At 38.6% G+C, this 27706-nt stretch overlaps 1 protein-coding gene across 3 annotated transcripts in view; it reads right to left on the bottom strand.

Moving 5' to 3' along the window:
• Cdc42bpa (CDC42 binding protein kinase alpha (DMPK-like)) overlaps positions 1-27706 on the bottom strand; it is a 213420-nt gene that overhangs the window by 32095 nt on the left and 153619 nt on the right. For all 3 annotated transcript variants that reach the window (XM_013017417.1, XM_013017416.1, XM_013017419.1), the window contains 2 exons: positions 6829-6912; positions 3049-3154 (listed from right to left, as the gene is read on the bottom strand). In XM_013017417.1, the coding sequence (XP_012872871.1) occupies positions 3049-3154; positions 6829-6912 (190 nt within the window). The remainder of the gene's footprint in view (positions 1-3048; positions 3155-6828; positions 6913-27706) is intronic.

Consider the following 27706-nt stretch of genomic DNA (forward strand, 5'->3'; position numbering starts at 1 on the left):
AGTGCTATTCTAGATGAATTTTTTTAAATTTTATATTTGGCCAGTCATGGGGCTTGAACTCAGGGCCTCGGCACTTTCCCTGAGGTTTTCTACTCATGGCTAGTTCTCTACCACTTAGAGCTTCACTTCTGGATTTCTGATGGCTCCCTGTAGATTAAGAGTCTAGTGGACTTTCTTGCCCAGGCTAGCTTAACTATGATCCTCAGATCTCAGCCTCCTGAGTAGCTAGAATTACAGGCATGAGCCACCAGCACCTGGTTCTTATTTTCTTTTGAACAACTGTGAAACATTTGGGAAACTGATTCACTGCTTACCAGTAAGAATCTCAGTAACAAGTGACGAAAAATCTTTAACAATTTTGTAGCATTAGTTTTCTGTTAACATTAGTGATCAAAGTGAGAAGCAAATGAGTAATGACTATCTAACCTTGAAAAATAATTCCTAATGAAGGACCTTCAGGAGTTCACTAGCTCTTTATCCTATAGTAGCTTGGATCTACCAGAAACTTTCCTTGAGAGTCACTGGTAAACTTCTGATACCTTTGCCACATCTGGCAAGTTTTTTAAAATAAAAATTTTAATGAGAAAGAGCTAAACAGCATAATTTTGGAGTTATAACCTTCTATAATTCTTAAATTATGTATAGAACAGAGTTAATTTCATTGGACATTTGAAGAATGTTTCTGAGACAAGAAGGAGAGATACAATTATTATCCCCACGGCGCACATGCCTTGCTCAGGGCCAGAGCTCAGAAGCAGTAGTACCAGGGTTCAAACCCCATGAGTGCAGTTCTGAGTCTGCATGTCTTCCTACCAGTACTACTGCATAATCCCTCTATTTGGTTCACATGGTAAGCTTGAGATTCTAATGAAAGTCAGGTTTTATTGACACTTGGGTTGATGAAAAATTAAAGGTTAAAATATTTAAAACAAAAAGGCTTGTTGGCAGGATTTAAGATTATAATCCTCACTACAAAGCTGGCTCCTGCACAAATACTGGGAAAATAAGAGGAACCAAAGGCCGCTGAGAACACATCCACATCCAGTGCTCATTTACAACCAGCAGGGAGGCAGTATGGCGTAATACTGAGAAAAGCTATCCAAACGTCTTCATTCACCTTTCCTTTTTGTTGGCATCAGAGTTTGGAATCGGGCATCTACACTTGCATGCTTGTTTCACTCACTTGCTCTGCTGGTGTTCTGAAGCCACACTTCTAACCTTGAATTCATTTTTAAATGAGATGTCTAATAAATTATAACCTGTTATACTGGTAAATAAAAGTTTCACCTCCAAGGGCAGTGAAAATGACAAAAATATGCTCATATATTGTATCTAATTCCACCCAACTAGGAAGAAATAAAAATGGCAGAATGTAACCACATTTCCACAACATTTACAAAAACCTGTCATACAAAGGCTAGAGACAGTCTAATGTCCCCATGACTTAAGATAAGCATCAAAAATCTGAAAAAAAATAGGGAAGAAGATAAAATGGCTTTAAAAGAGCTAAAAAATACATCCTGCTATGAGCTGGGCATCAGTGGTTCATGCCTACAATCTTAGCCAAAAATGAAGGTTCAGAGCCAGCCTGGGCAGAAAGTCCTTGAGACTAACCAGCAAAAGAGCCAGTCTGGAGGTGTGGCTCAAGTAGTAGAGGACCAGCTGTGATTAAAAAATTGCTAAACAAGAATGCAAGGTCCTGAGTTGAAGCCCCACTGCCAACACTCTCTCTCTCTCTCTCTCTTTCTCCCCCCTACCATGGAGTTAGGACCTAAGGCTAGGTGGTTGTCTAAGATTCTTTCTGATAAGCAAATTATAAAGACATTCAAGAACTAGCTAAGGATCAACATGAGATAAAACTAGACACCTACACAAATTCTTTCTCTGGTATCAGCTACACTCTCCTGGTCCTTGATAGTGGCTACTTCCTTTGAGGTTACTCTGCTGTCTTGCCATCTATACTCTCCAAGGCTTAGTCCTTGTCTTCACCCTTCTCAAACCTGTGCTCTCTAGACAAGGCTACTTCTATCCAGGACTTCACTCCTGGCCAGACCAGATAGATACATGCATGTATCCAATGAGATAGCAGAATCTGGATTTTTCTACTTTAGCTGTGAGAACTAATCACACATAAAATGCATTTACTATAGATGCTACTATTAATTTACTCCTTCTTCAAAGTAGTTAATACACACCAGATGCAAATACTAAGGGAGAACAAGCATCTAATGGGATGACAACATTCCCTTTTTAGTCCTTTCCAATATAAGAGCTAACAAATGGAAACTAGTATTAGAATTTGAATCAGCAGGTATTTTCTTATTTTTCATATGTTATGCCTATAAATAACATATTAGCTGGTTTTGTAGTGGCAAATCTCATTTGATAAAATAACAAATAATATATCCCATCATAGTGTTGATTATTTTCCTTTTTAGAGGTCCTAGGAAACAAAGTGGTGCCCAAACAAATATTCCTTGTTTTTAGTTTCAATAATCCTTGATCTTTTCTCTCTTTCTCCAGAATGTGAGCTCTTTGAGGCTCCTCTCTCTCTCTCTCTCTCTCTCTCACATTTACCACTGTACCTCAGACCAAGCATGCACCATAAACACAAGACAGGTAAATCAATGACTAAATCTCTGCTGTTGACACTAGGAATCAACTGTCTTTTGAGATAAAGTAGCAGATATTGATAATTTTGTCTCCTTTATAATACTACTTAAAAAATAAACAGGTCCAAGGATAATTTTCATGTTTTCTGTTTCAGATGCTAATGGCTTAGGGGACCACAGATTCGCCCAAATAATAAAACAAAGATGAATGAAGTCTACACCTCCTTTGAAAAGGTTTCTAGGGAGCAACAGTCTAGCTTCTCCAACATTCAACAGACGTGTGAGCAGGGTGTTCAGTTTATTAATTCTTGTTCTCCAGATAAAAGCAATGGCGAAGAAAACAAGCTACATTTTGTTGTCTTTGAAAGGATCACAAATGAGGCAACAAATGTTAGGAAGACCAAGCAAGTTGCTTCTTCTTCCTTTCTGTCCTTACCTTCACACGCACAGCCTTGTCTCATCAAACCCACCATCAAAGAGGTGCACTGATGGCACTTGGTGGGTGTTGTGAAAGACTTCACAAAAAACTGATGAGTCTTGCGCTGTAAAACAAGTTGACATAAGAAAAGATATATAATATTAGTCCTAGGCCACACCGCATTATAGGATGTTTTTTCTTTTCTTTTTGGTGCTAGAGACCAATCCAGGGTGCTATACTTGCTAGGCAGGTGCTTTACCACTGAACCCTAGAATGTACTCCTCTAATAGAAGCATTTCCATTTTTTTCACAACATCTTATACTCTATGCCCTTTAATATGTTTATTAGGCAACACCGAGAAGAAATATGCTAAAATGATTTAAGCTAAATGATAATTCCTTTTGAATATCATTGGTAAAGAATATAAACTGTAGCTTTTTGGGTCTTGCTTCAGAGAACAGCCAGAAGAGAAGAAAAGGAACAAAAATCTGGGAAGTCTAAGTGAAGACCTAAATTTTTACATGTGGTAATTTTGAATCAACGAGAATTAGTGATAGCCTTGAAATTCAAAGAAGTGGCTAGAAAAGTTCTCTTCTACTCCAATTTCACATGTGACCTCAAGGTCATGTCAAAGAAAGTATTTTATGAGCTCGGGCCCCATGCTTCCTTCCTCTGCTACTTGAGCCAGGTCCCTGGCCTTCTCAGGTTGATTCTCTGATACGCTCACACTTTTTTTGTCTGGTTCACCTTGGACTGCAGTCTTCCTTGTCTCCTACACAGCTGGGATTACAAGCGTACACTATATCTGGCTTGTTGAGATAGGGTTTTGCTAGTTTTTTGCCTGGGCTGGGCTCAAACTTGGGAGAACTCTGTCTCCCAAATACCTGGAATTATAGGCATGAGCTACCAGGCCTGGCCTACTTTGCTTCATTGTCTATTTTTCCTTTTTTTTTGCACTGGATTTTATTTTTAAAATTTTATTGTACAGGTGATGTACAGAGGGGCTATAATTATACAAGTAAGGTAATGAGTACATTTCTTTTTGGACAATGTCAACCCCCCTCATTTTCTCCCATTCCTGCCACCCAAGTTGTAAAGTTCATTTCCAAAACAGTGTCTAATGAGTATCACTGTTGTATTGGTTCACCCTTTGTCCCACTGTTTCTGTGATTCTCCTTCCCTTCCCCAAATCAGGTAAACTTACATACAAGACAAAGGATACCAAAATAAGTAACAATGACAACAGGAAATAAACCAAAGGAAAAAAGAAAGAAAAAATAAATAACTGCAAACAGCACACTAAAAAGAAACCTCGTTTCCATTTCTTGGAGTCATTTTGATAAGCATCACTTTGTATATTCATATGCACATAGCTACTGAGCTATTGTGATCCTCTACCAAGAATATCCTAGACATATTCTAGTTATTAGAAATGAGGGAAATCATGCAGCCTGCATTTCTTTGGGTCTGGCTTGCTTTTGCTTAATGAATTTTTTTCCAAGTCTTTCCATTTCCTTATGAATGGGTGATGCCATTCTTTCTGATGGAAGCATAGAATTCCACTGTGTATACATACCACGTTTTCTTGATCCAGTCATCTACTGAGAGGCAACCTGGGTTGATTCCTTATCTTAGCTATGGTAAATAATGCTGCAATGAACATGGTTGTGCTGATTTTCATTACACTTTTTGCTTTAAGCCAGGCTAGAGACTCTGGGAGAATCTAGATACATGTTAAGACTGAGACAGACCTGACGGAGGTTGGTGCACAGCCTATCAACACCAACATCAACAGCCTACCCTGGAAAGAAACTTTCAGCCCAGTGGAAACTTCTACAACCAACTAATCACAGCTACATGAGAGACTCCAAGGAAAAAACTCCAGGTGGACTCTACCCAAATTTAACTTATAAATGGTGAGCCTATGGAAAGACTTGATACAACTGAATACATAGTTATGTTTGCCTTCTCTTTTTTCATTCCTGTGTTCTTCCAATTAATATGGAACTACAGATTTTACAGTTCTGTAGGGTGAAGAGTCGTAACTTTTTATTTACTAATCTATCATCTTTCCAACTTATGACCCATATTTATGTTAACTTCCTTACTAAATTAGCAATATCTATTTGGAATATTACAAACATATTTAATGACATATAATGCCAGACATGTTTAAAACTCAAAAACCTATTAATGCCAGACATGTTTAAAACTCAAAAACCTATTAATACCTCCCCCTCCTTTCTTCTACAGTTCTGAGGATTGAACTTAAAGCCACTAGCGTTCCAGACAAGCACTCTATCTCTTGAGCACTACCCTTAGCCTTTTCCGTTATTTTTATTTATTTACTTCTGGTTTAGAGTCTTACTAACTACGCCCAGGATGCTGCTGAAATCATGATCCCGGCTTCTAACTCCACAGAAGATGCATGTATCATTTCCTCATTTCTTGATGAGGAAATGGAAGTGGAGAAAGGAGGTAACACGCTCCAGTGCACCAAGCTACCCTGAACCCATACTCTCTCTCCACACTAGACAAGAGCACCAGCATGATCACCTGGCCTCACTGCACTCAGTCCCACGTGCTGCATTTGAGATTTATTCTAGACTGTTTTGAACATACATTCCTTTTTTCTTTGTTGTGTATGTATGTTTGCAGTCTTTGCTTTTAGACGCCACAGTCACATCCTCTAAGGTATCTATTCAACTCTCCCAGATCTCTCATAGTGACCTCTTGCCTTTCTATCTCTTCTTGAAAAAACATTTCTCATAAGAGATCTGTTGTTTGGCTAATACTGGGGTTTGAACTCAGGGCTTCAAGCTTACCAGACAGGTACTCTACTACTTGAACCATTCCTCTAGCCTGCTCTAAGAGTATTTATAGAAGACTTTTATATAGCAAATCTTCTAAGTTCTTGTCCATCTAAAAGTATTTTTCAACTTGATCTTATATTTAAATGTTAGTACTACTGCTTCAAATTTTTAGATTCTTTTTCTTTAGTACTTTGAACATGCTTGTCAATTTTCTTCCATTGTTTGTGAGGCTTTTCATCTTTAATTTGGGAAAAAATTTAGGTCAGTATTTCTTGAACTAGATTTTGATGTTCTTTGAAAACATTTCTAACTTTTTCCACATAAACATTGTACTCTGCCTCATATATCCCTATCTTAAGAGTATTTATTATATTTAAGTTCATATTCTATCAGGCTTCATATTTTCGCTTTACTTTGGCATAAACTTATTTGGTTTATTCTCCTTCTTTAATACCAGTGGAATTTTTATATACATATACATTTGTTTTTTAGATCCACTGACATTTTTACTGTGGTTTCTCCAAGGCTTTATGTTTTGGAGAAGCAGATTATTTCATTTTTCTAGTATCTAGAGTACATTTGTAGGAACTTGGAATATGCAACCCCTAAGTTTTTGTGTCACCCTCATTCTGAATAGAGTGGAAAAACTTTTCCTAAACATTTCTTCCTCCAAGGTTTCTTCTGTCAGGGGCTTCTACTTGCAGCCTTCCTCAGGCACCAGTACGGACATGCAGCAGAGGGGGCAACATTCCTTCCTTTAACATACTTCAAAATACAAAACTTCAGGATCAGTGACCACTGTTCCTACCTTTCTCACTGGTGACTGGCTCCATGCATACAGAATTTTCTTTCTGTACCTTTATTTGTAGCTTTGAAGAAATTATTATCAAAACTCACGGCAAATAGACAAAGCAAAGGAAATTCACTCTCTCTCTCCCCCCTCTGGTGGAAAGAATACACTACAGTTTCAACTAGATTGAATACCTTAGGTGGAAAGCCAGTTGAACCAGGACATCCCTTTTTCCTTAAGGTTGGTGTATGGACTGGAAGTGGAGCCGAGTCTGCAATCTGAACCCAGGGGCAAAAAAAGAGTAAATGTCATGGAATGCTCCATTTATTTTATAACTAGAAAGAAACCAAAGTAAATAAAACCAAACCAAATATCAGTAAGGTGAATAGTTCTGCTAGCTAATCTTACTAAAGGTCTTATAGTACTGGTGGCTGAATTTTAGCCTGCAATGGTGATAAAGTATCTGTTCAATTTTTAAACTGTTTTAATAGAAATTTTAAAAATAATTTGGGATAAACAACCAGAATAAGTCATAGCATGCTACCTACATAAAAACAAGTATTTTAATTTTCATTCATCTGTATTTTCCATGTTGATTTTAAAGTATTTAAAAAATACTTCTAAGATTTTTTAAAATGGAAATTAACTGAAAATTTCAGTAGATTAGTGGGATTTTTGTGCAGAAACTTTTTTTTTTGGGTCGGTCATGGGGCTTGAACTCTGGTCCTGGGCGCTGTCCCTCAGCTCTTCAGCTCAAGGCTAGCGCTCTACCACTTGAGCCACAGTGCCACTTCCTGCAGAAATTTTTAAATAAGGGAGTCAAATTATTTAATGTTATTGGGATATGGAACTTAATACAAGTTTAGTAATAAGATATACTGGTATGAAAAAGTTTTATGTTGTGGAGCGCTATGTAAGATTATTTCTATTAAAAATCACTGATTTTTTTTAATGTTACTGTGTTTAGGTTAGCAAAATATCTTTAAAAAGATGAACCATATCTTCTTTTTCTGATGTTTAACAAGCAACAAAACTAAAATACTAACCCTGCATAAAGTTACAGAATATTTTAAAATACTGAAAGAAGAAATGGATGGTATTTCTTTGCCTTTGCTGCTATATAGGCTCTCAAAATAGAGTGTCTTCCACAGTCTTGAAATGGGATTCAGTTTCCTGTGGATTGTGTGCCAGGCTTTAATTTTATCTTTACTTTTAAACAGCCTGAAGTTTTGAGCCCAACCTAGAATTTAACATTTGAAAGGATAAATAGGACAGGTATGTCAGGAACACTAAAAATCCACATAAAATTAAAAAATCATGATGAAACAGAATTGTAATCAGAATTTTATAGCAAGTCCAAGAAAAGTTACCAAAAATTAAAAGAATCAACAAAGGTGCTAGACAATAAAATTTACAAAAACCAGCAACGCCTAGTAAGAAATCTATTAAAAAGGATCCCATTAATAAAGACAGCACAAAATATAAGACACCTAGGAACAAATTCAGCAAACAGATGAAATACACTGAAAGCAATCAAAGGATGTAAGAAAATAACTAGGTAAGATGCACACAATGGAAATAGAAATGCCCACTACACGATAATGTCAAGTTTTCCTCAAATCTTTAAATTCAAAACAATACCACTCATAGAATTTGGTAAACTGTTTTAAAATGTAACATGGAAAATGGATAGTTCAAGAAATAAAAAGCGTGAGTGTGTGGGATGACTTACCACACCAAGTATGAAGAATAATTTTAGGGCTACAGTTAAGTAAGACAATGTGATAGCTGCAGAAATAAGCAAAAGCACATGGACAACAGCAGAGAACACCAATGGCCCAGGCATGTAAAGCAGAGTTAGACCTGCAAACCAGAGGTTTTTCATGCAGGAAAAGGATTAGACTGCTTTTTCTCATGAGTCCTAATGATGAATTTCCATTTGACTAAAGTCCTAAACACAAAAAACAAAAATTTCTAAATTGCTGTAAAGAACTGCTTTAAAAAGACATGAAAAGCAGGAGTCATAAAGGAAAGATTGATAAACCTGACTACTTCCAAATGAAGTTTTGCAGGACAGAAAATGAACCACACATAAAAAATTTAAAAGAAGCCACAGATTGGAAGAAAATATTTGCAATGAATATTGAGAGACAGAAAGAATTAGTACCCAGAATATGTAAAGAACATCTTCACAACAACAGGAAAAAAAAGTTGGAGAAAGGACATGAACAGGCAGATAAGCAATATCCAACAAACACATACAAAAGATGACAAATAACATTAGAAACAGAGAAATTCAGGTTCAAACAAAAAGCATCACTTCTTAGGACAAAAGTGTATCAAGTCTGGGTAGGATGTGGGGAAAGGGGAACGCTCACAACTGCTGGTGGACATGAGAATGGTCCTGGCACTGGGGAAAACACTGGCAAGACCTAGCAGAAGGTCAAAGTTTGAGCATCATACAGCACAGGATTTCCACTTCTAAGTAGAAATGGAAACCAATCTCTGCACCTTTGCAAAAGCAGAACGGCATTGAAATGTTTACTTCAGCACTAATTGTAGTAATGAAAACTTGGAAGCAAGCAGAGAACAGCTAAGCTGTGGCACAACCATACACTTCAACACTGCAAAGCAGTTCGGATGAAGCATGTGCACCCATACTGTGGGATGAAGTCTCAAAACTTATTTCAAAGCAAAAACAGTCACAGCAGGATGCAGGAAACAATGCAAACTCCAATTATAATGTGACAAGCATTGCTTCATGTGGGATACAAATGCTATAAACATGTAAAAGCATGAAGGGAGGATGTGCCCCAGCCTCAGGATATCTAGATGTGTCTGTGAAAGAAGAAAACAGAATGGTTTACGGGGGGCGGGGGAGTTTGAAAATAATCTGAAAAATAGGGCAAATACATTTTATTTGTTAAATCGGGAAGTGATAGTTACATGAGCTTATAATGATGTTTGAAATATTTTGCCATTAAAAATGGCATTAACCTTTAATAGCAAAAACAATTCTGACTACGACAATGAACTCTCATGAACTACGCCCATCTGAGGGCTGGGCCACATGCCAGAGTCTGACCACAGCTCAGGCTCCCAGGGGCTTCAGCAACAGGGGAGGCCGGCTCTGGAGTCACGGGCAGGAGTGTAGGACCGCTCCTGAGCTGCCACGCTGAGCCATGGCCACACCTACATCTCCAGGTGGATGGCACAAGCTTGAAGCATACCACCTTCCTCTGACTTGTGCAGGAAATAGTCTCTGCTCAGAAAACGGGTCAAATGGTTGTTTAAAGTCATTGACTGGCATGAATTGTAGATATAACAACTTCTGTAATTAAAAGTCATGATTTATTGAGTTTGGTGAATGTTTGTGGTTGATTTCTCACTTAGAATGGCAACTTTATTTTTAAGCTGTGCTTATGATGTAACAGAGTAGTTATACTATGACTTCTTAAGTAGATTAGAAGAATTAAAACAGGAGAATGACATCTGCACAGCCATGTGCCTATTGAGATTCTAACACTGGTACTTCCAAAATTTACATAAACCTACCCTCTGTTCACACATAATTAAAATAAAGATTGCCTTTCCAGTTAATTTCTTTGAGTCATGGGAGCTAGTTTTTTACTTTTTTAAAAAATCCAATCCATATTATCAGTTAAGTGTAATGACCTCCAAAAACTGTGACTTATATTCTAAACTGCATTTAATAAGACCAAATTTTACTTTTTCCCTCTCTTCATTTCCCTTTTTCCTGACATAATGTAAAGTCGGAGAGCAGGCTGCTCCAGTGAGGCACCTTAACTGGCTCAGCTTCACTAGATGTGGAAGGAGATGTGGACCGTGACTGGACGTGAAACTGGAGGCTCGAGTTCCGTACATAAGTGTTCTCAACGGGATCAGTCTAGGAAAATAAGTCAGGAAAAACAAAATCCCAAAAAATCACTTTGAAACAACATGCAGGCACAATTGTGACATTTCCTAAGAAAGAGGAGAGCAAATGAGTCTGAATATTCATGTCAGGGATTTGTCATTGCACAAAAGCCCCACTAGTTTCAAGGTAAACAGGAGTTTTAAGGTATCAACAGTAACTGAAGGCTTCCTCCCAATGTTTGCTGTTCATCTCCTGGCTGGAGCCCTGTTCTTCACTCCATGTCATTTACTTGTATCTCAACTGGAACTTCAGTATTTCACAAATCATGTAGGTTAGATAAAAACAATATGCATGTGTGTGTATATGTATGTGTGGTATGTGTGTGTGAGAGAAAGAGAATGAGAGCAAGGGAGAGAGGGAGCAAGGGGAACGAGAGAGAGAGAGAGAGAGAGAGAGAGAGAGATTAGATATAATCTCTGTCCTTGCTAACACCCTTGACAAAAATTAAATTTGGTCTTTTACTCGCTATTAACTAAAAGTAAAAAGAAGCTAATATCAGCTTTGTGCTTGTCACTGAAGTCAATCCATCTTCAATCAGGGGTGGAAATGTTAGCTCTTATCTTCATTTACACTCTTGTAAACCAAGTACTTTTGGAAACAGCAAATGCTTTGAACTAAAACTTCCCATATGAGGTCTTTTGAAGCATGTTCACTGACTATCCGCCCACTTTGGCAATTAAAAAAATTCCTAGCCGGGCGCTGGTGGCTCACGCCTGTAATCCTAGCTACTCAGGAAGCTGAGATCTGAGGATCGCGGTTCAAAGCCAGCCCGGGCAGGAGAGACCGTGAGACTCCTAGCTCCAATAAACCACCAGAAAACCAGAAGTGGCACTGTAGCTCTAGTGGTAGAGCGCTTGCCTTGAGCTGAAGAGCTGAGGGACAGTGCCCAGGCCCAGAGTTCAAGCCCCACGACTGACAAAAACAACAAACAAACAAAATTCCTATGATTGAGTTTAACCAAAGGAAATTTGAAGAGGTCAAGGAACTTGTTTGAACAATGCTCTAATCAAAGATTACCAAGTGATAAAAAGAGCATCAGATTAAGGATTTTAACAACATGACAACAATGTGTCATTAGAAGCGCGCTGCTGACAGATTCAGCTGCAGTCAGGAACGTTGTCTTGACAAAGCAAGATTATTAGAAAGTCACACGTGAAATTAAGTGAACAAGCTTTTAAATTTTCAGGTTGAATGATCAATGACTGGGAATGTAAGTATTTGAAACGGAAAGGATTCGATAAAGTTTTCCATTTCTAATAGAAAGCTTTCTGGCTCTTTAGAGCACAAGATAACTGAAAAGAACAAATTATTTTTTCAAAATGAGGACATTTGCTCCTGTACAATTAAATTCAAATGCTGTTTCAGATTTGTGCGATGTCACTCATATCGAACAGATCGCTTCTGTTTAATATGGACAGTTTTTACAGTCTGGCAAACACTGGAGTGGCTGGCCCTCTTTAGTGCCTCCCTCAGCCACCCAGGGTGGTGGGCATGCCAACAATCCACAAGGCAAGGCTTTCGTGGGGCCAACCGACACAGATGCCATCAAGCCTTATGCTTTCAGGTAAGCCCAACAGATGCAAGCAGCAGCTGCTCACCAGCTGCTCGGAAAGTATTCAGTGCTAGAAAATGCAGCTTACCCGGCAGGTACCAGCTGTGTTTGACACGGGTGGCTCACCACAGTCCACCTGGGGTGGCTGGTGAAGGTGCAGAGCCAGGCCTGAGCCTCACTTCCTGGCTGCACATTCAGCACTGGGTTCTGGCAGGGCCATCTCCACCGCAGAGGCACTCAGAACTACTGAGCTTCGAGGCCAGTTACACCATCTCCTTTCCTGACTGAACTTTGACCAGGAAGAGGACAGTACAAAGGTAAAATGGGATTCAAGACTAATTTTGTCCTGATCAAAATCTGATTCTTGAGCAGCCAGAAAGGAGGCAAGCTGCTTAAATTATTAATTTAATAAAGCAGAAGTGTTTTTAATTTTCTAAAGTTCTCCTGCTAAGAGTCCAGGGTGGTAGGAACAGGGTCAGTTAAAATGGCATCAAAAGGCAAAGCCATACTGACTGGGACTCAGTCATCTCACCAACAGCTGTCAGTACTAGGGCTGTATCTGGCTAGGTAGGCACTCTACCACTTGAGCCACACCTCAAGCCCTTTCTTGTTTTATTTTTGAGAGGGAGTCCTGTTAACTTTTCCCTGACAGTTCTTTTTTTTTTTTTTGGTCAGTTGTGGGGCCTGAACTCTGGGCCTGGGCGCTGTCCCTCAGCTTTTCAGCTCAAGGCTAGCGCTGTACCACTTGTGCCACAGCACCACTTCTGGTTTTCTGGTGATTAATTGGAGGCAAGAGTCTCATGGACTTTCCTGCCAGGCTGGCTTTGAACCATGAATCCTCAGTTCTCAGCCTCCTGAGAAGCTAGGATTACAGGCATGAGCCACCAGCACCTGGCTATAAAAAAGTATTTTGACACGGCATTAAGTGAGCAAATTAAAAAGCTGAACTATATAATTTTCAATGCTATCTAATCTTTGAAGGAAAAAAACCATGAAAATATGATCAAAAAACTGGGAAAGAGTGAGGGAAGGGATGACACTGTCCAAAAAGAAATGTACTCTTAATCTGACATGTTAGTAACTGTAGCTCCTCTGTGCATCACCTTTATAATAACAATAAGAAAAAAAACAAAAAATTAACATTAATTCTAATATATATCGATAGAGATATAAAATTGGAATTTAAAAACTACTTCTTTGCTTTCAAAAGTACATTTCTCACAAAGGAGCAAGGTTTTGTAAAAAAGATGAGTAAAGTCATCAAACTTAAAACATTTTAGGTTTTCTGAAACTTTCTAATAGCTGATGACATTAACAGATTGCAATATTTTATTTCCTTTATGGATTATTGCCAATATAAGTAATCTCTCAAATGTGCCTTAACAGTACAAATGAGAAAAACTGCAATGTCACATATTTTCTTTATCCAAGTTTTAATTATCACCCACAGGACTGTGTTTTCAAGATGTTATGAATTTTAAATATAATCAAATGCTTGTCATGCATTTGTGATTCTAACCATTAAAAAGCAATTAGCTGGGGATGTTGGCTCAAGCCTGTAATCCCAACTACTTAGGAGGCAGATATTGGAAGAATCAAATTTTCAGGTCAGCCTAGGCATTAATGTGAGAACCTGTTTCCAAAAATATTAATCCAAAAAGGGCTGGGCTGTGGCTCAAATGGTAGAATGCTTGCTTAGCAAGAAAGAGGCTCTGAGTTCAACTTCTAGTACTCCACAAAAACCACAAGTTAAAAAAAAAAAGAAATTAGGCCAATTAAACCTTCAAAATACTCATTCGTGTTCACTGAAGATGCCTAAAATTAGTTTTAGTAATAAGCTGGCAATAATTCATAGTATGGGAACAAAATAACTAAGAATGCTACTACCTATTTTTACCCAAAGTACTCTAATGCTTAAGAACAAAAACAATCCTTATGTTTTTTTTTTTTTTTTGGATCCAGTCGTGGGGCCTGAACTCTGGGCCTGGGCGCTGTCCCTCAGCTCTTCAGCTCAAGGCTAGCGCTCTACCATTTGAGCCATAGCGCCACTTCCGGCTTTTTTGTTTTGCTTATGTGGTGCTGAGGAATCGAACCCAGGGCCTCAGGCATGCAAGGCAAGCGCTCTACCACTGAGCCACCTTCCCAGCCCCAACAATCCTTATGTTTAACCTATGGCAGTTAAAAAATTTTGTCATAAAAAACACTATGAGGTATAAGCAATTAACTGGATTAGTAATACAGAAAACACTTATAAATATGACATACATCAAAAGCAGAGACATATTAACTGGATTTATGGTTATAAAAAGACTGATAAAATGGGAAAGACTAAACAGCAAAAAACAGCTGGTATTTTTTGGACAGTGTATCTTTTTTGGAAACAAACTGTAACTGAACAGTGTATGCAGTTCACTCAACATTTCTAAGCTATAATCCTCTGAGGAAAAAAAGGGGAATATTCTTCTATAAATATACTGTTTTATTTTTCGGTTAACTGAATTTTCCCCCCAGGCACACACTTCTTGTACCTTTTACTATTCAGGGAACATACATTTTTAAAGGGGTACAGTAAAATACAAGTCTTTTCTTTCCAGGATCAGGTAGCTGTCTGATTTTTACATGATCTACTCAATAACATATCTTTAAATTATTCTTATAAACAACAAAAGTAATTAAAATTGTTCATTTTGAATATGTATCAATGAGCCTTTTATATCTCCCCAAATATTTGCTTATTTATATAAATAATATGAAAACTTGTTTCAAAGTAAGTGACATTAAGATATGATTGGATTATATGTGTCCAATCAAATAAAACATAGCTCCCATCCAACATGCTGTTTGTATTGGCAAATATAAAGCTCTTAAGAGAAGAAAATTCAGTTTTCGTCAGCTTATAGCTAGAAACATTTTGGACACAAAGAGCATGTAACTAAAATTCACATTCAAATACTTAGAAGAACAAACTTTTAGACAAATATTTATTTCTGTCAATTGAGCTTTTGACAAAACTCCTAGTAATAGAGAAATAACTACACTATGGGGAAAACAGCAAACAATACATTATTATATCTAGTAAGTACAATCCTAGTGGTTACAAAAATGTAACTTGTTTTTCTTCTGAAGGTATTTTTGTTATGCTGATGTGATACTCTAGGGAATTACCACTTTGAGAGACAATGAACAGGTAGTTAAGCCACACGTTGTCTACTTGCAAACTGTGGTTCAAACTATTAACTATTACTAATAGTAGTAATACTGGAGTTTGAACTTATGGCTTCATGTTTGCTAGGCTGGCATTCTACAACTAGGTTCACAACTGCAGCCCTCTGTGCTCCAAATTCTAAAGGAACAATATGAAATGAGACACTGAGTATTTTTAGTATTAATGGGTAAGTTTATGGAACTCTCTCTAACCACCTATATTCAGACACTAACAATACTATTCATTTTTTTTGGGGGGGGGGGTCCGGTCGTGGGGCCTGGATTCTGGGCTTGGGTGCTGTTCCTCAGCTCTTCAGCTCAAGGCTAGTGCCCTGCCACTTGAGCCACAGTGCCACTTCCGGGTTTTTCTTTTTTGCTTATGTGGTGCTAAGGAATCGAACCCAGGGCCTCATGCATGCAAGGCAAGTGCTCTACCATTGAGCCACCTTCCCAGCCCAATACTATTCATTTTTACACTACTAAACAGCATAACATACAAAGGATTAAATATCCAAACTGTAAATGAAGCTCATCAGTGTTGAAGCTTAACAGTGTAAAAATAAGAATATGACAAACATTTAGTTTACCTCACAATTTCTATGACATTTCACAGCAAAAGACTTTTAAGCTTATAAAAGCACAGCATACACCAGGTGCCAGTGGCTCACACCTGTAATCCTAGCTACTCAGGAGGCTGAGATCTGAGGACTGTGGTTCAAAGCCAGCCCAGGCAGAAAATCTGTGAGACTCTTATCTCCAATTCACCACCAGAAAACCAGAAGTGGCGCTGTGGCTCAAAGTGGTAGAGTGCTAGCCTTGAGCTGAAGAGCTGAGGGACAGCGCCCAGGCTGAGAGTTCAAGCCCCATGATCTGTTCCTGCCCCCCTCACCCCCCAAAAAAGAAAATCACTGCATTTTTTACTTATCTAAAAGCATGGTATATGCCATAAAATCACATGCAATATTAGATTCCAGGCCAAGTTAGGAATGGCACCAGTTATAGCCTACTGAAGTAATACAAGTATGCCTAGGGAGCACCATTGTTCTCACTGACATGTTTCTGTTTAGCTTCTGAATAACTCACAATTCCTCAATCATCTCTTTCTGTGGCACTACCACTAGTAGTACGGCTAGTAGCAGCAGCAGTACTTTTGTGCCAGTCTTGAGGCTTCATCTCAGGTCCTGGGTACTGTCCCATAGCTTTTTGGTTCAAGGTTGGTACTCTACAGTTGAGCCATGGCTCCACTTCTAGCTTTTTGATAGTTAATTGGTGCTCACATACTTTCCTAGGTGGGCTGGCTTCAAACTTTGATCCTTAGATCTCACCCTACTAAGTAGCTAAAATAACAGTTATGACTCATCAGTACCAGTTCACTACCACTTTAATCGGATTTTTTTTTGGGGTCCAGTCGTGGGGCCTGAACTCTGGGCCTGGGTACTGTCCCTTAGCTCTTCAGCTAATACCACTTGAGCCACAGCGCCACTTCCGGCTTTTTTTTTTTTTCTGCTTATGTGGTGCTGAGGAATTGAACCCAGGGCCTCAAGCATGCAAGGCGAGCGCTCTACCACTGAGCCACCTTCCCAGCCCTAATCGGACTTTTTGTTATATACTTAGCCCAAGCAAAACTGAAGGAAGCTAGGAAAGTAGCTCATATCTGCATTTTAAAGTCTTAAATCAGCCTAAATTCATTAAGTTCTAGTTAAGTGATTCATATCCTAGAGAATAAAGATAGAGAATTAGAGTCCAGTGCTTATAATAGCTAGTTCCATCAGAAATCTTTCCTTATTTCAAGATTCACACAAACATCCTAGGTGGTGAAGTCTCCCAAAGTCTGTATGGTTAGTGAGCTATAACTAATCCACAATAAAATTAATCAAAAACCTCTTTGAATGATAAAATGTTATTATAAAAAAGCAGCTGTCAATATATTCAATGCATAGTTGGATCTAATATAAACATGAGCACATATTTCTGTCTTTCTCACTAGATGTTAAATAGTTAGCATATACTTGGGTTAATTTGCTAAATCCAAATATTGAATGGCTTTAATTCTATACAAATTTTGAAATAGTCAAGAAATCTTTAGAACCAGCAATCTTCACACAGATCTCCACAATTAGTTTGGGCTCAGTCTGCAGGTCCAACAGAAATAGCACTGACATCTGAGCTGGTTATTAATTATTGACAGCAGTCTAAAAACATGCAATACTAGTGATTACTCATTTTATACACACAGACTGTGTGTCTTATCAGCAAAAGCACAGGAATTAATGAGCCATCCAACTACCTCCCATACAGAGAACAACCTGATTTAGAACTGTCTACATCTTAGAACTCTGGGCTTACAGTGTTGATCCTGAAACTGACATGTGAGAACAAAATCTGTATCTATCACTACTTCCCTTCTTAACATTACTACTTCACCTAGTACAAGAAAATTCAAACAAATATTACAGGTTGGCCTACTGCTTCTCTCTGGGGAGTATATGTGTGGGATAGAGTCTGGCTTGGGAAAACTCGAGACTTTTCCACACACACAGGTTCACACAGGTTTCTACTTGGCATCAGGATCTTTATGACAGGCCAGTCCATTCCAAGGCAAGATCTATGAAGCTGGCATCAGCAGAGGAAGACGGCTAAAGGATGCTAATACATACTCAAACAATGAAATAGGTATTTTTTAAATCTTAGAATGTAAAAAAATTAACATTATTTCTTAAAATTTATACATGTAAGAACACTTAAAAGGCGTTTTTAGAACTATGTTTAAAGCTCCTAATATTTAACTAAGATTGATTTATATAAACTGCAGTCAATGAGGCCTAATGTTGTATGTCATCATTTAATTTCTACATAATAAGTCGCTAGGGAATCGCTGAAATTTTACTTATATCAGATTCTTATTTAGAAACTCATTTACTTTGTACTTGATTAATTTAGAAAGTATAATCAGTACCCAATCAAAACAAGGAAGAGGTCTTACTATTCTAGTAGTTTTGTTACAGACATTTACATGAAGAACATTCCTAAAGTTGAGGCCCACGCTAAAACACAAAAAACTGAAAATATGAGAAAGCAGAAAAGCAACAAGAGTAGCAGCACAAAGCATGCAGCTGGTGACATGACACATCACACACACGGCCCCAGCCTCTGCAGCCACAGGCAATGGGCACAGCAAGAGACAAGCTTAGCGTTGGGGCGGCACTCCATGCGAGAGTCTCTTACACGTCTGCCTTTGCTAGCTGGAGTACAGGACAGGGTACGCTTCAACAGAGAGAGAACACCGTGTGTTACAAATACTCACAGAGAAGACGCCCAGGCCCACGTATGCACACAAGGATATAAACTTACAGAGTTACTGTTTGGACAAGTTGAAAGTACACAGGATAAGACAGTGAAGCAACAGTTGCTCAGACCATGTCTAAAGTTGGTGGTGACGTCTGCACTGCCCACGCGGGACCCACAAAACCGCATGCCATCAAGTGATGGACAATGTCTTTTCCAGGAAGGTTGGAAACACATCAACAAAAAAAGGTCTAAATAACTCTAGTGTTTGCAAACATTTTGGAAAATTTTTAAGTAGCCTTGCTTTACACATTTACCTACCAAGTTGATACTCTTTTCAAAGATGATTCTTCAAATTATTTAACAGCTAAATTAGGAATTCAAAAGTATTGATAATGGAGTAAAAAACAGTTATTTCAATAATACTTCCCATCCTGACTTCAGGTTTAGTCAAGCATGACCTTCACCTTTCTGATATTAATGAATTAAGTAATGAGAACAAAGTAACTATGATCTCAAAATATCTCCCAAGGTTTTTATTTTTGTTTTTTTTTTGTCCGGTCATGGGGCCTGAACTCTGGGCCTGGGTGCTGTCCCTCAGCTCTTCAGCTCAAGGCTAGCGCTCTACCACTTGTGCCATAGCACCACTTCCAGCTTTTTTCTTTTTGCTTATGTGATGCTGAGGAATCGAACCCAGGGCCTCAGGCATGCAAGGCAAGCACTCTACCACTGAGCCACCTTCCCAGCCCATATCTCCCAAGTTTTTGAAATTCTGTGCTGTGCAACTCATACAGAAGAACTTCATCACATGAACCATCTAGTTAGGAAATCTCCTGTAATATGAAATGCAACCTGACAGTTATTGAGCATTTACCACAAAGCAAGGCACTACACAGACTTGATAGTGAGTGCACAGCTAGTTCACAGAATGGTAGAGAAGGTGCAACACCAGGCTCTGTGTAATGAATACAACTGCAGAGGAAGACACAAGGCTTGCATGGGAACCTAGAGGAGAGAGGCGCACAAGACTTGCAATTTACAGACAGGACCACAGGAGTTACAAAGAGTTTCTGAGAACAGTAAAAAGTTCATGAATGAGAAACATCATTCAATACTATCAGTTGTACTATTACAATAACTGGCAGACAGGCAAATAGAAACTATTATTTATTTATGTAGGAAACGGAAATAGACATTGTTAAGAGTTCATTGCAAAAGCCAGGCACTGGAGGCTCAGATCTATAATCCTAGCTACTCAATTAACTGAGATAGGAGAAATGTGGTTTGAAATCAGCTGAAGCAGTAAAATCTGTGGGACTCTTTTTTTTGGGGGGGGGGGTCCGGTCGTGGGGCCTGAACTCTGGGCCTGAGCACTGTCCCTCAGCTCTTCAGCTCAAGGCTAGCGCTCTACCACTTGAGCCACAGCGCCACTTCCGGCTTTTTTCTTTTTGCTTATGTGGTGCTGAGGAATCGAACCCAGGGCCTCAGGCATGCAATGCAAGCACTCTATCACTGAGCCAACTTCCCAGCCCCGTCTGTGCGACTCTTAACTCCAATTAGCCACAAAAAACCAGAAGGGGAGCTGTGGCTCAAGTGGTAGAATGCCAGCCTTGAGGAAAAAAAGCTCAAGAACAGTGTCCAGGCCCTGAGTTTAAGCACACAAAAACAGAGTTAACAGCAGAGCAAAATTGGAAGTACTAAACTAGTTCCCCCACACCCAGTCTGGCCTAGTGACAGAGGCAAAAATCTCCTCACAAAAAGGACCTCTCCCTTTCCCTCTACCCCAAACCGAACAACCAAACAATAAATGAGGCAACTCTGTGTCTCCTTCCTTAATAATGGTAATAGTTAACACTATTATAGATCATGAGCGGAATACATACAGGACATACAGGTGCTTTTCAAATGCTTTCTACTGACAATCTCTGTTAATTCTCATTGAAACCCTAATAAGGGTTATTATGATGGGTGGATATCATAATCTCCATTTTAAAGACAAGTAAAACAGCTTAACTTGCTGAAGGTCTTAAAACTGGTATGCAGTAGATCTAGAGTTCAAACCTCCCTCAATATTATGGACAATCTCTGAACTTTTGGACAACTCAGATCTCTTTCAGTACAAATCATGTGGCTTCTGCCTTCATCCTTGCAGTGTCAGCTTTCTGACACTCCGCCTGTCCCATCTGAGAGCTGTCTCTGTGATACAGGATGCTGCTGAGTGCTCCCATCCTAACAACCTTCCATCCCTTAGTTTTTATTACACTTTCTCCGTCACTGCTGCTCCCCTACCAGTCCTGATTCTCCGCCCCTCTGCAAAGCTGGAGATCCTAAGTGTTCAGGCTTGCTGCTCTTCTTATGCAGTGCTCTGGCTTCCAGGATCACAAAGACACTTGATGCGGGTCATCCAGTTACTTCTTGCTCTTCCTTGAGTTTCTGACACACGTGTGCTGGACATTTCACATGTATGTCCATCAAATATCTCCAACTTAAATGAAACTGTACCATTTCCTTCTGTTAAATCCTTTATTACCTTTTGGCCCAAATAAGTCTAAGCTGCATAACAGAGTATGTCATCATCCCGATTCTCACTCGTACCTATACCTTCAAACTCTTTCTCATCAATGGCCTCCCTCACTCATCCTTTATGCTTTTAGCAAAATAAATTATAATCTCTGACATCCCCTCCACAGGTGCTGTGCATCTGAGATGATCACTCAGACATTCTTTTAGAAAGGCTCCTAGGCCGGGTGCTGATGGCTCACGCCTGTAATCCTAGCTACTCAGGAGGATGAGATCTGAGGATCGTGGTTCAAAGCCAGCTGGGGCAGGAAAGTCTGTGGGACTTTCATGTCCAATTAACCACCAGAAAACTGGAAGTGGCACTCTGGCTCAAGTGGTAGAGTGCTCACTTTGAGCTGAAGAACTTAGGGACAGTGCCCAGGCCCTGAGTTCAAGCCCCACAACTGACAAAAAAAAAAAAAAAGCTTCCTGGATTCTTCTGCTGCAGTCAGAAGTCTCTCTTGGGCATGTCCTTCCCACTGCACTTAAAGGCAGGAAATACATTTGCTATAAAGCCAGTAAATTGAGAAATTCTCAATAGATATTGAATAAATCCTTCTGAACTGCCGAAGTACTTAACCTAGATGTCTCTTGTGGTATTTATTACTTTCTATATTACATAACTATGTAATGATTTTTTTTTGGGGGGGGCCCGGTCGTGGGGCCTGAACTCTGGGCCTGGGCGCTGTCCCTCAGCTCTTCAGCTCAAGGCTAGCGCTCTACCACTTGAGCCTCAGCACCACTTTCAGCTTTTTTCTTTTTGCTTATGTGGTGCTGAGGAATCGAACCCAGGGCCTCATGCATGCAAGGCAAGCACTCTAACACTGAGCCACTTTCCCAGCCCCTATGTAATGATTTTTTAAATAATAAAGCAAACACCTTGAGGTCTAATTCTATATCTAGTTTATTTTTGTACCCACTACTGTGCATAGACAGCAAAGCAGTATTCCTGTACAAAATGAGTTTTACTTTCTGAATATTTGTATTTCTGGCCTAGAATCCAGAGCGTGCTACGATCAGGAAAAAGAGCAAGACTATGTCAAAATATATTATCAAATATATAAAAATGTATTATCACTATAGTAAAAACAGGTCAAATCTCTCTCAAGTAAGAAGGACAATAAACTTTCTCAGTGGGCATTCTGTAAAAGCTAATGACGATGCTAACTATGGCAATAACTTCTTAACAAGTATCTTCAGTAGAAAAGGGTTAATCATAAGCACATTTTCTCTATACTTAAGATAAACCAGCCTCTCTACCCCTCACCCATACATACCACACACTATGGTTTTCTGTAACACTGCAATGAATCACAGCAAACTTTACAATCAGTATCTGTATCTGTCTTAATGTGGAATGAATGATGTACCAACTTATATCTAGGTCTGTAAATATATCTAGATCTGTACAGTGCCACAAAAAATTTAAGGCTGAATATAGGAAAAAAACAGCGAAAAAAAGTTCTATAATCACTTTATGTTTTAGGGACAAATAATTTGGTTAATAGTTTTTAGGGTTCAGTTAGTGAACTACAGAGATCTTATTTAATACAACACAGAAGAAGAGATGGATGGTGTAGTTTTTCTCTTTAGACTGACTAAATATTATGATGTAATACATAATGTACAATGGTATAATAAATATATAATCTACAAGTTGAGCATCTTTAATATGAAATCTTTTGAGCACTAAAGGATTTTCCCATTACTATGTGAATATTCTAAAACCCAAACATCTCTTAAATCTGAATTGTCTTTAGTTCCAAATGTTTTGGATGAGAAATGCTCAACTTGTCATTTCTTAGGGAGAAACTATTAACAATACTATTCTGAATAATGAGTTTTTTTATGTTGAATTGTGTTAAATAAGTGGATAGAAATCTTAAAAAAGGAGAATAGTCAGGAATGTCATAATTTCTCTGAATGACCTAGTTCTGATTACGGTCACAGAATTAAAAAAATCTTCACAATAAATGCTTTTGTCTTGCTCTGGGGCTGGGAACGTGGCTCGGTGGTACAGTGCTTGCATCACATGCATGAAGCCCTGGGTTTGATTCCTCAGCACCGCAGAAATAGAAAAAGCTGGAAGTGGCGCTGTGGCTCAAGTGGTAGAGTGCTAGCCTTGATCTGAAGAGACTGAGGGACAGCGTCCAGGCCTAGAGTTCAAGCCCTGAAACCAACCAACCAACCAACCAACCAACAAACAAACAAAGTTTGTCTTGCTCTGGTTCTCACATCTGATGAGCTGTCGTTGGTACAGCTCATGACTAGTTAGGATTCCAAAGAAGCTGGGAGAACAATGGCAAAACCAAGAGACGAAGAACGGGAGGAAGAGCCAAAATGGACATGAAATACTAAGCTTTCTTGATGTTAAAGCTCCAAGGCTAGCCCTCTGTGGGTGCAGATGACTTGTTTCTCTTACTTGCTAGAATATGAAATGGGAAAGCAATATGGGCAACACCAGACAGTTGGACAACAGAAGATAAACAGATAAACACTATTTCATTTCTTATCTTTATACACTAGAACTTTTAATATCAACACTCTTTTAACTCCCTTAATTCTAATATTCCTTTAATTCTTATACTAGGAAAGTATAGAAAAAAGTCAGTTTCCAAAAAACAAGTTGGGTATGTTTCCACTTGCTGTGTAAATAGGAAATTTTTGTGAAGAGACCAAATGAATACAACAAAGAATTGAAATTTAAAGAAAATCAAAACTTACTAAGTTTATACAAAAAACAGTATATTTATCAAATCCAAAGAAAAAGTAGCCCATATACATGACTATAATTGTGACCTTTCATAGAGACAAACAGTTCAAGTATGTGTGTTTTCAAGGAAATGAACAACAGAGTAGGAAACAACTATAAACTTAGTCTGATGAAGTTGAAAGTAAAGGAGAGGAGAGAAAGTTCGAGCTACTGATTTCCACCTGTCCTCACCCCGAGCCCTGAAAGGACAGGCCTGGGTGGAGTGTTGACTGTCAAGCGAACTGGGTGTGAGGCATGCAGCAGAGGAGATACTATTTTCCCTAGCAGAAGGGATCTTGATATTGTTCTACTACCTTTTTAATATAGGAATGCCTTACTTACGAGTTCACTCATCAACCTAGTCCCAATTTCTATTTTTTGTTTTATTTTAGCCAATACTGAACTTGAACTCAGGGCCTTAGTTATTTCTTGGCCTTCTTCACAGCAGTGCTCTCTTCCTCTGGAGTCATGCCTCCAGTCCAACATTTTGGTAGTTAATTGGATATGTAGTTATGCAGACACTTCTGTCTGGGCTGTCTTCAAACAGCAATCCTCTAGGTCTTAGCTTCCTGAGTAGGTAGAATTACAGGTGTAAGCCACCAGTGTCTAGGTTAATTTCTCTTAAAATTAACTCATCTCTGCTAGGTACCAGTGGCTCATATCTGTAATTCTGGCTACTCAGGAGCCTGAAATCTGTGGATCACAGTTTGAAGCCAGCCAGGGCAGGAAAGTCCAGAGACTCATCTCCAATTAACCACCCACCACCCCCCCCCAAAAAAAAAATGGAAGTGGGGCTGTGGCTCAAGTGGTAGAGTGCTAGCCTTGATCAAAACAGATTAGAGACAGTGCCCAAGCCCTGAGGCTCAAGCCTCAGTACCGGCGCACACACACAAAATTAATTCATCCCCCTTTTCTATCTTAACAAATACCATAGATAATCCTTTATCTCCACTTCCCTTTTTCCTCAAAGATTAAGAACTTCAAAAAGTCACTCTTACTAATAGCAGAGATCTCTCCACTCTCCCTAATGGGAGACAAACAATTACCAAAACCAATGGACTAAATATTTTCTAGGCTTCTCTTCTCCCTTAAAAGTCTATAATTACATATAGGACAAGGCCACACATTTGACAGATGTTCAACACTATGCACATAGTGTTGAACACACTTTCATTCTGCATTGTCTGCCGGCCTCTTTCACTTTCCTGAGGACATGGAAGTGGCCCACATATGGTTTTCCTCTGACACATAGAAGGGGTTGACTGCACAGTGGGCTTACAAGGAAGGACTCTTGCTCTGAACATCCTCCCATACGGATAGAAACTCCAGTACCTATATGAATTTATAACATTAAGGAAAAGCTAAAGGTGTAAGAGGTTGTGTGTAATAGTTTCAGCAGGCCTGAGTTAAGTAGATGAACATGGAGGTAAGCGGAAGGTAGGTCTGGATCAGGGGTACGTGAACGGTGAAGTTCTGAACAGTCAAAGGTAGTACATCAACTCAGTACTAAGACCTATAAAGTGAAGCAAAAGAACTGAAGTTCGGGGAGGTGGAGTTCCAAAATCGTGCCATTTGGAATTGGAGCTTGTGCTCCTCAAGAGGGTAAAGGATAAGAGAGAAGAACAGCCACAGAAACAGCTGTGACATTCCATCTGGGGGCAGTGCCAGCCTTTAGAAAAGCAGAAACAAACCAGGGGCTGGCAGAGGACTGATTGCCAGGGATTGTCTGGGAGTCAAGCTTGTTTATTTGCAAGCAACTCCTCTGTTCTTAAAAATTACAATTTTTATGGGAAAGGGGAGGATGAAGGCAAGAGTTTTCCAGAAAGATAAGTGAATACGGCTTTCTAATTTAATAAGCTAAATTATTTATTCCAACTTCCCACTCTTTCTGATGTAGATGGTACTGCTATGGAAATAACATACTACATATTTTAATGTACTGAGCAGTCAGTTACATCAGGTAATACCATGTGCATCAGGACAGCTCACTTATGATTACACTACAGAATTAGCCAAAAGTATTTGTTCCTTCAGGAATGACAAAAGCTTCAATTTTGAATAGAAATAGGTATATTCTGGTATAAATATTTCAAACATAACAAAATGATTTCATTTCAATAACCTAAAAACTTTGACAATAAGTTTCTTTAGTGGAAAATTATGCTAATCCACTCCTGAATATAATACTCAGTCAAAGTATTAGAAATGAGCAGGTGCCAAGTGGCTTGTGCCTATAATCCTAGCTGCTCAGGAGGCTAAGATCTGAGGACAGAGGTTTGAAGCCAGCCTGGGCAGGAAAGCCCCTGAGACTCTTAACTCCAAATAACTACCAAACAACTAGGAATGGAGCTGTGGCTCAAGTGGTAGAGTGTTAGCTTTGAGCATAAAAGCTCAAGGAAAATGTCCAGGCTCTGAGTTCAAGCTCCAGTACTGAACTCCCCCTCCCCCACCCCCCTGCCACCAAAACAAAAAACAAAACCACATTAGGAATAAAACACGTAAATAATTTTGCTAGCTCTAAAAACAGTTCCATACAAAATATTAGCAAATGAACGTTTATTTCTTCATTTCTGGAAGGTCTAAATGTTCAACAAATCAACAAAATACTACACAAACAGAATTACTGTGTCATCTCATGTTGAATGGAGAAAATTAATGTAACTAGTAGTACTGTAAGGAGAATGAAGGCATTATACATATAAGCATAATTTCTAAATAATTAAGTCTATCGAAATAATTCAGGAGAAGAAATGATAATGCAGTCAATTTATAAGATATCTGGTACATGTGTTCACTGAGATCACTGAGATCACTGGTAAGAGATGCTGATAGTATAAAAACTGATCTGTAATCATTGTATTACTATAAAATCCTTTGGATAATTTGATTTTTAAATGTTATTTTTTACATGACACCAGAGGTTCATTTTAAACCAATGTAGAAGTTCAACAGTAAAGTACTGAAAAGGTAAACAAAAATCATGAAAAATAAAAATGAACAATTATTCCCATAGTGATCATAATCAAATAAACATTCTAATCTTTAAAATTATTGCAAAGAATGAAAACAGATTCTCCAATGGCCACAGCATTTTTCAATGTGTGTGTGTGTGTGTGTGTGTGTGTGTGTGTGTGTAAATATATATATGTATATATTAACTTTAATAATGATACCCACTACATTTGAGATGAGGAAGCATTTGGTCCACAGTTTATTTCCATGTGCGTGTTCTAAAACTGACTGCATTACTAGGCAAATTCTTCAAATCAATTCACTGATCTCTTACTGACGGATGCATTGGTTTGAAAAATCAAAGACTTACGTCATCCAAAAAATCAATCAGTGAAGATGAGGAAGAAGAAAAGGAATCCTATTTAACGAATTCAGCAATAAAAAAAAATAGAAAACATGGATGAAGCAATTTAATAATAATTAAAAATTTTGCAAAACAATTGAAAGGCAAATGACATTAATTTAAATAAATAAGCAAGAAAAGCAGTCACTATCATTGTTCTCAAGAAACTTAAGAGATTACTTTTTAAAGAATGGTTCTTTTTCCCTTTCCCACAGATATGAAATAGAATTTGTATACTACACTCAAAGTATAATAAAATAAAGCTCATGGACAAATCATTAATAATCAAATTAGATGTATGCATTTAGAAAATAACAACTAAAAGTAAGTAACAGAATCTTTGGTTCCCAATCTTCCCACTGGAATGCAAGCAGTATAGAAGGTCTTTGTCTTTTGTGGCCAATACTGTAGCTCTAGCACTGAGATCA

The sequence above is a fragment of the Dipodomys ordii genome, unplaced genomic scaffold (assembly GCF_000151885.1).
Source record: "Dipodomys ordii isolate 6190 unplaced genomic scaffold, Dord_2.0 Scaffold35, whole genome shotgun sequence".
NCBI lineage: Eukaryota > Metazoa > Chordata > Mammalia > Rodentia > Heteromyidae > Dipodomys > Dipodomys ordii.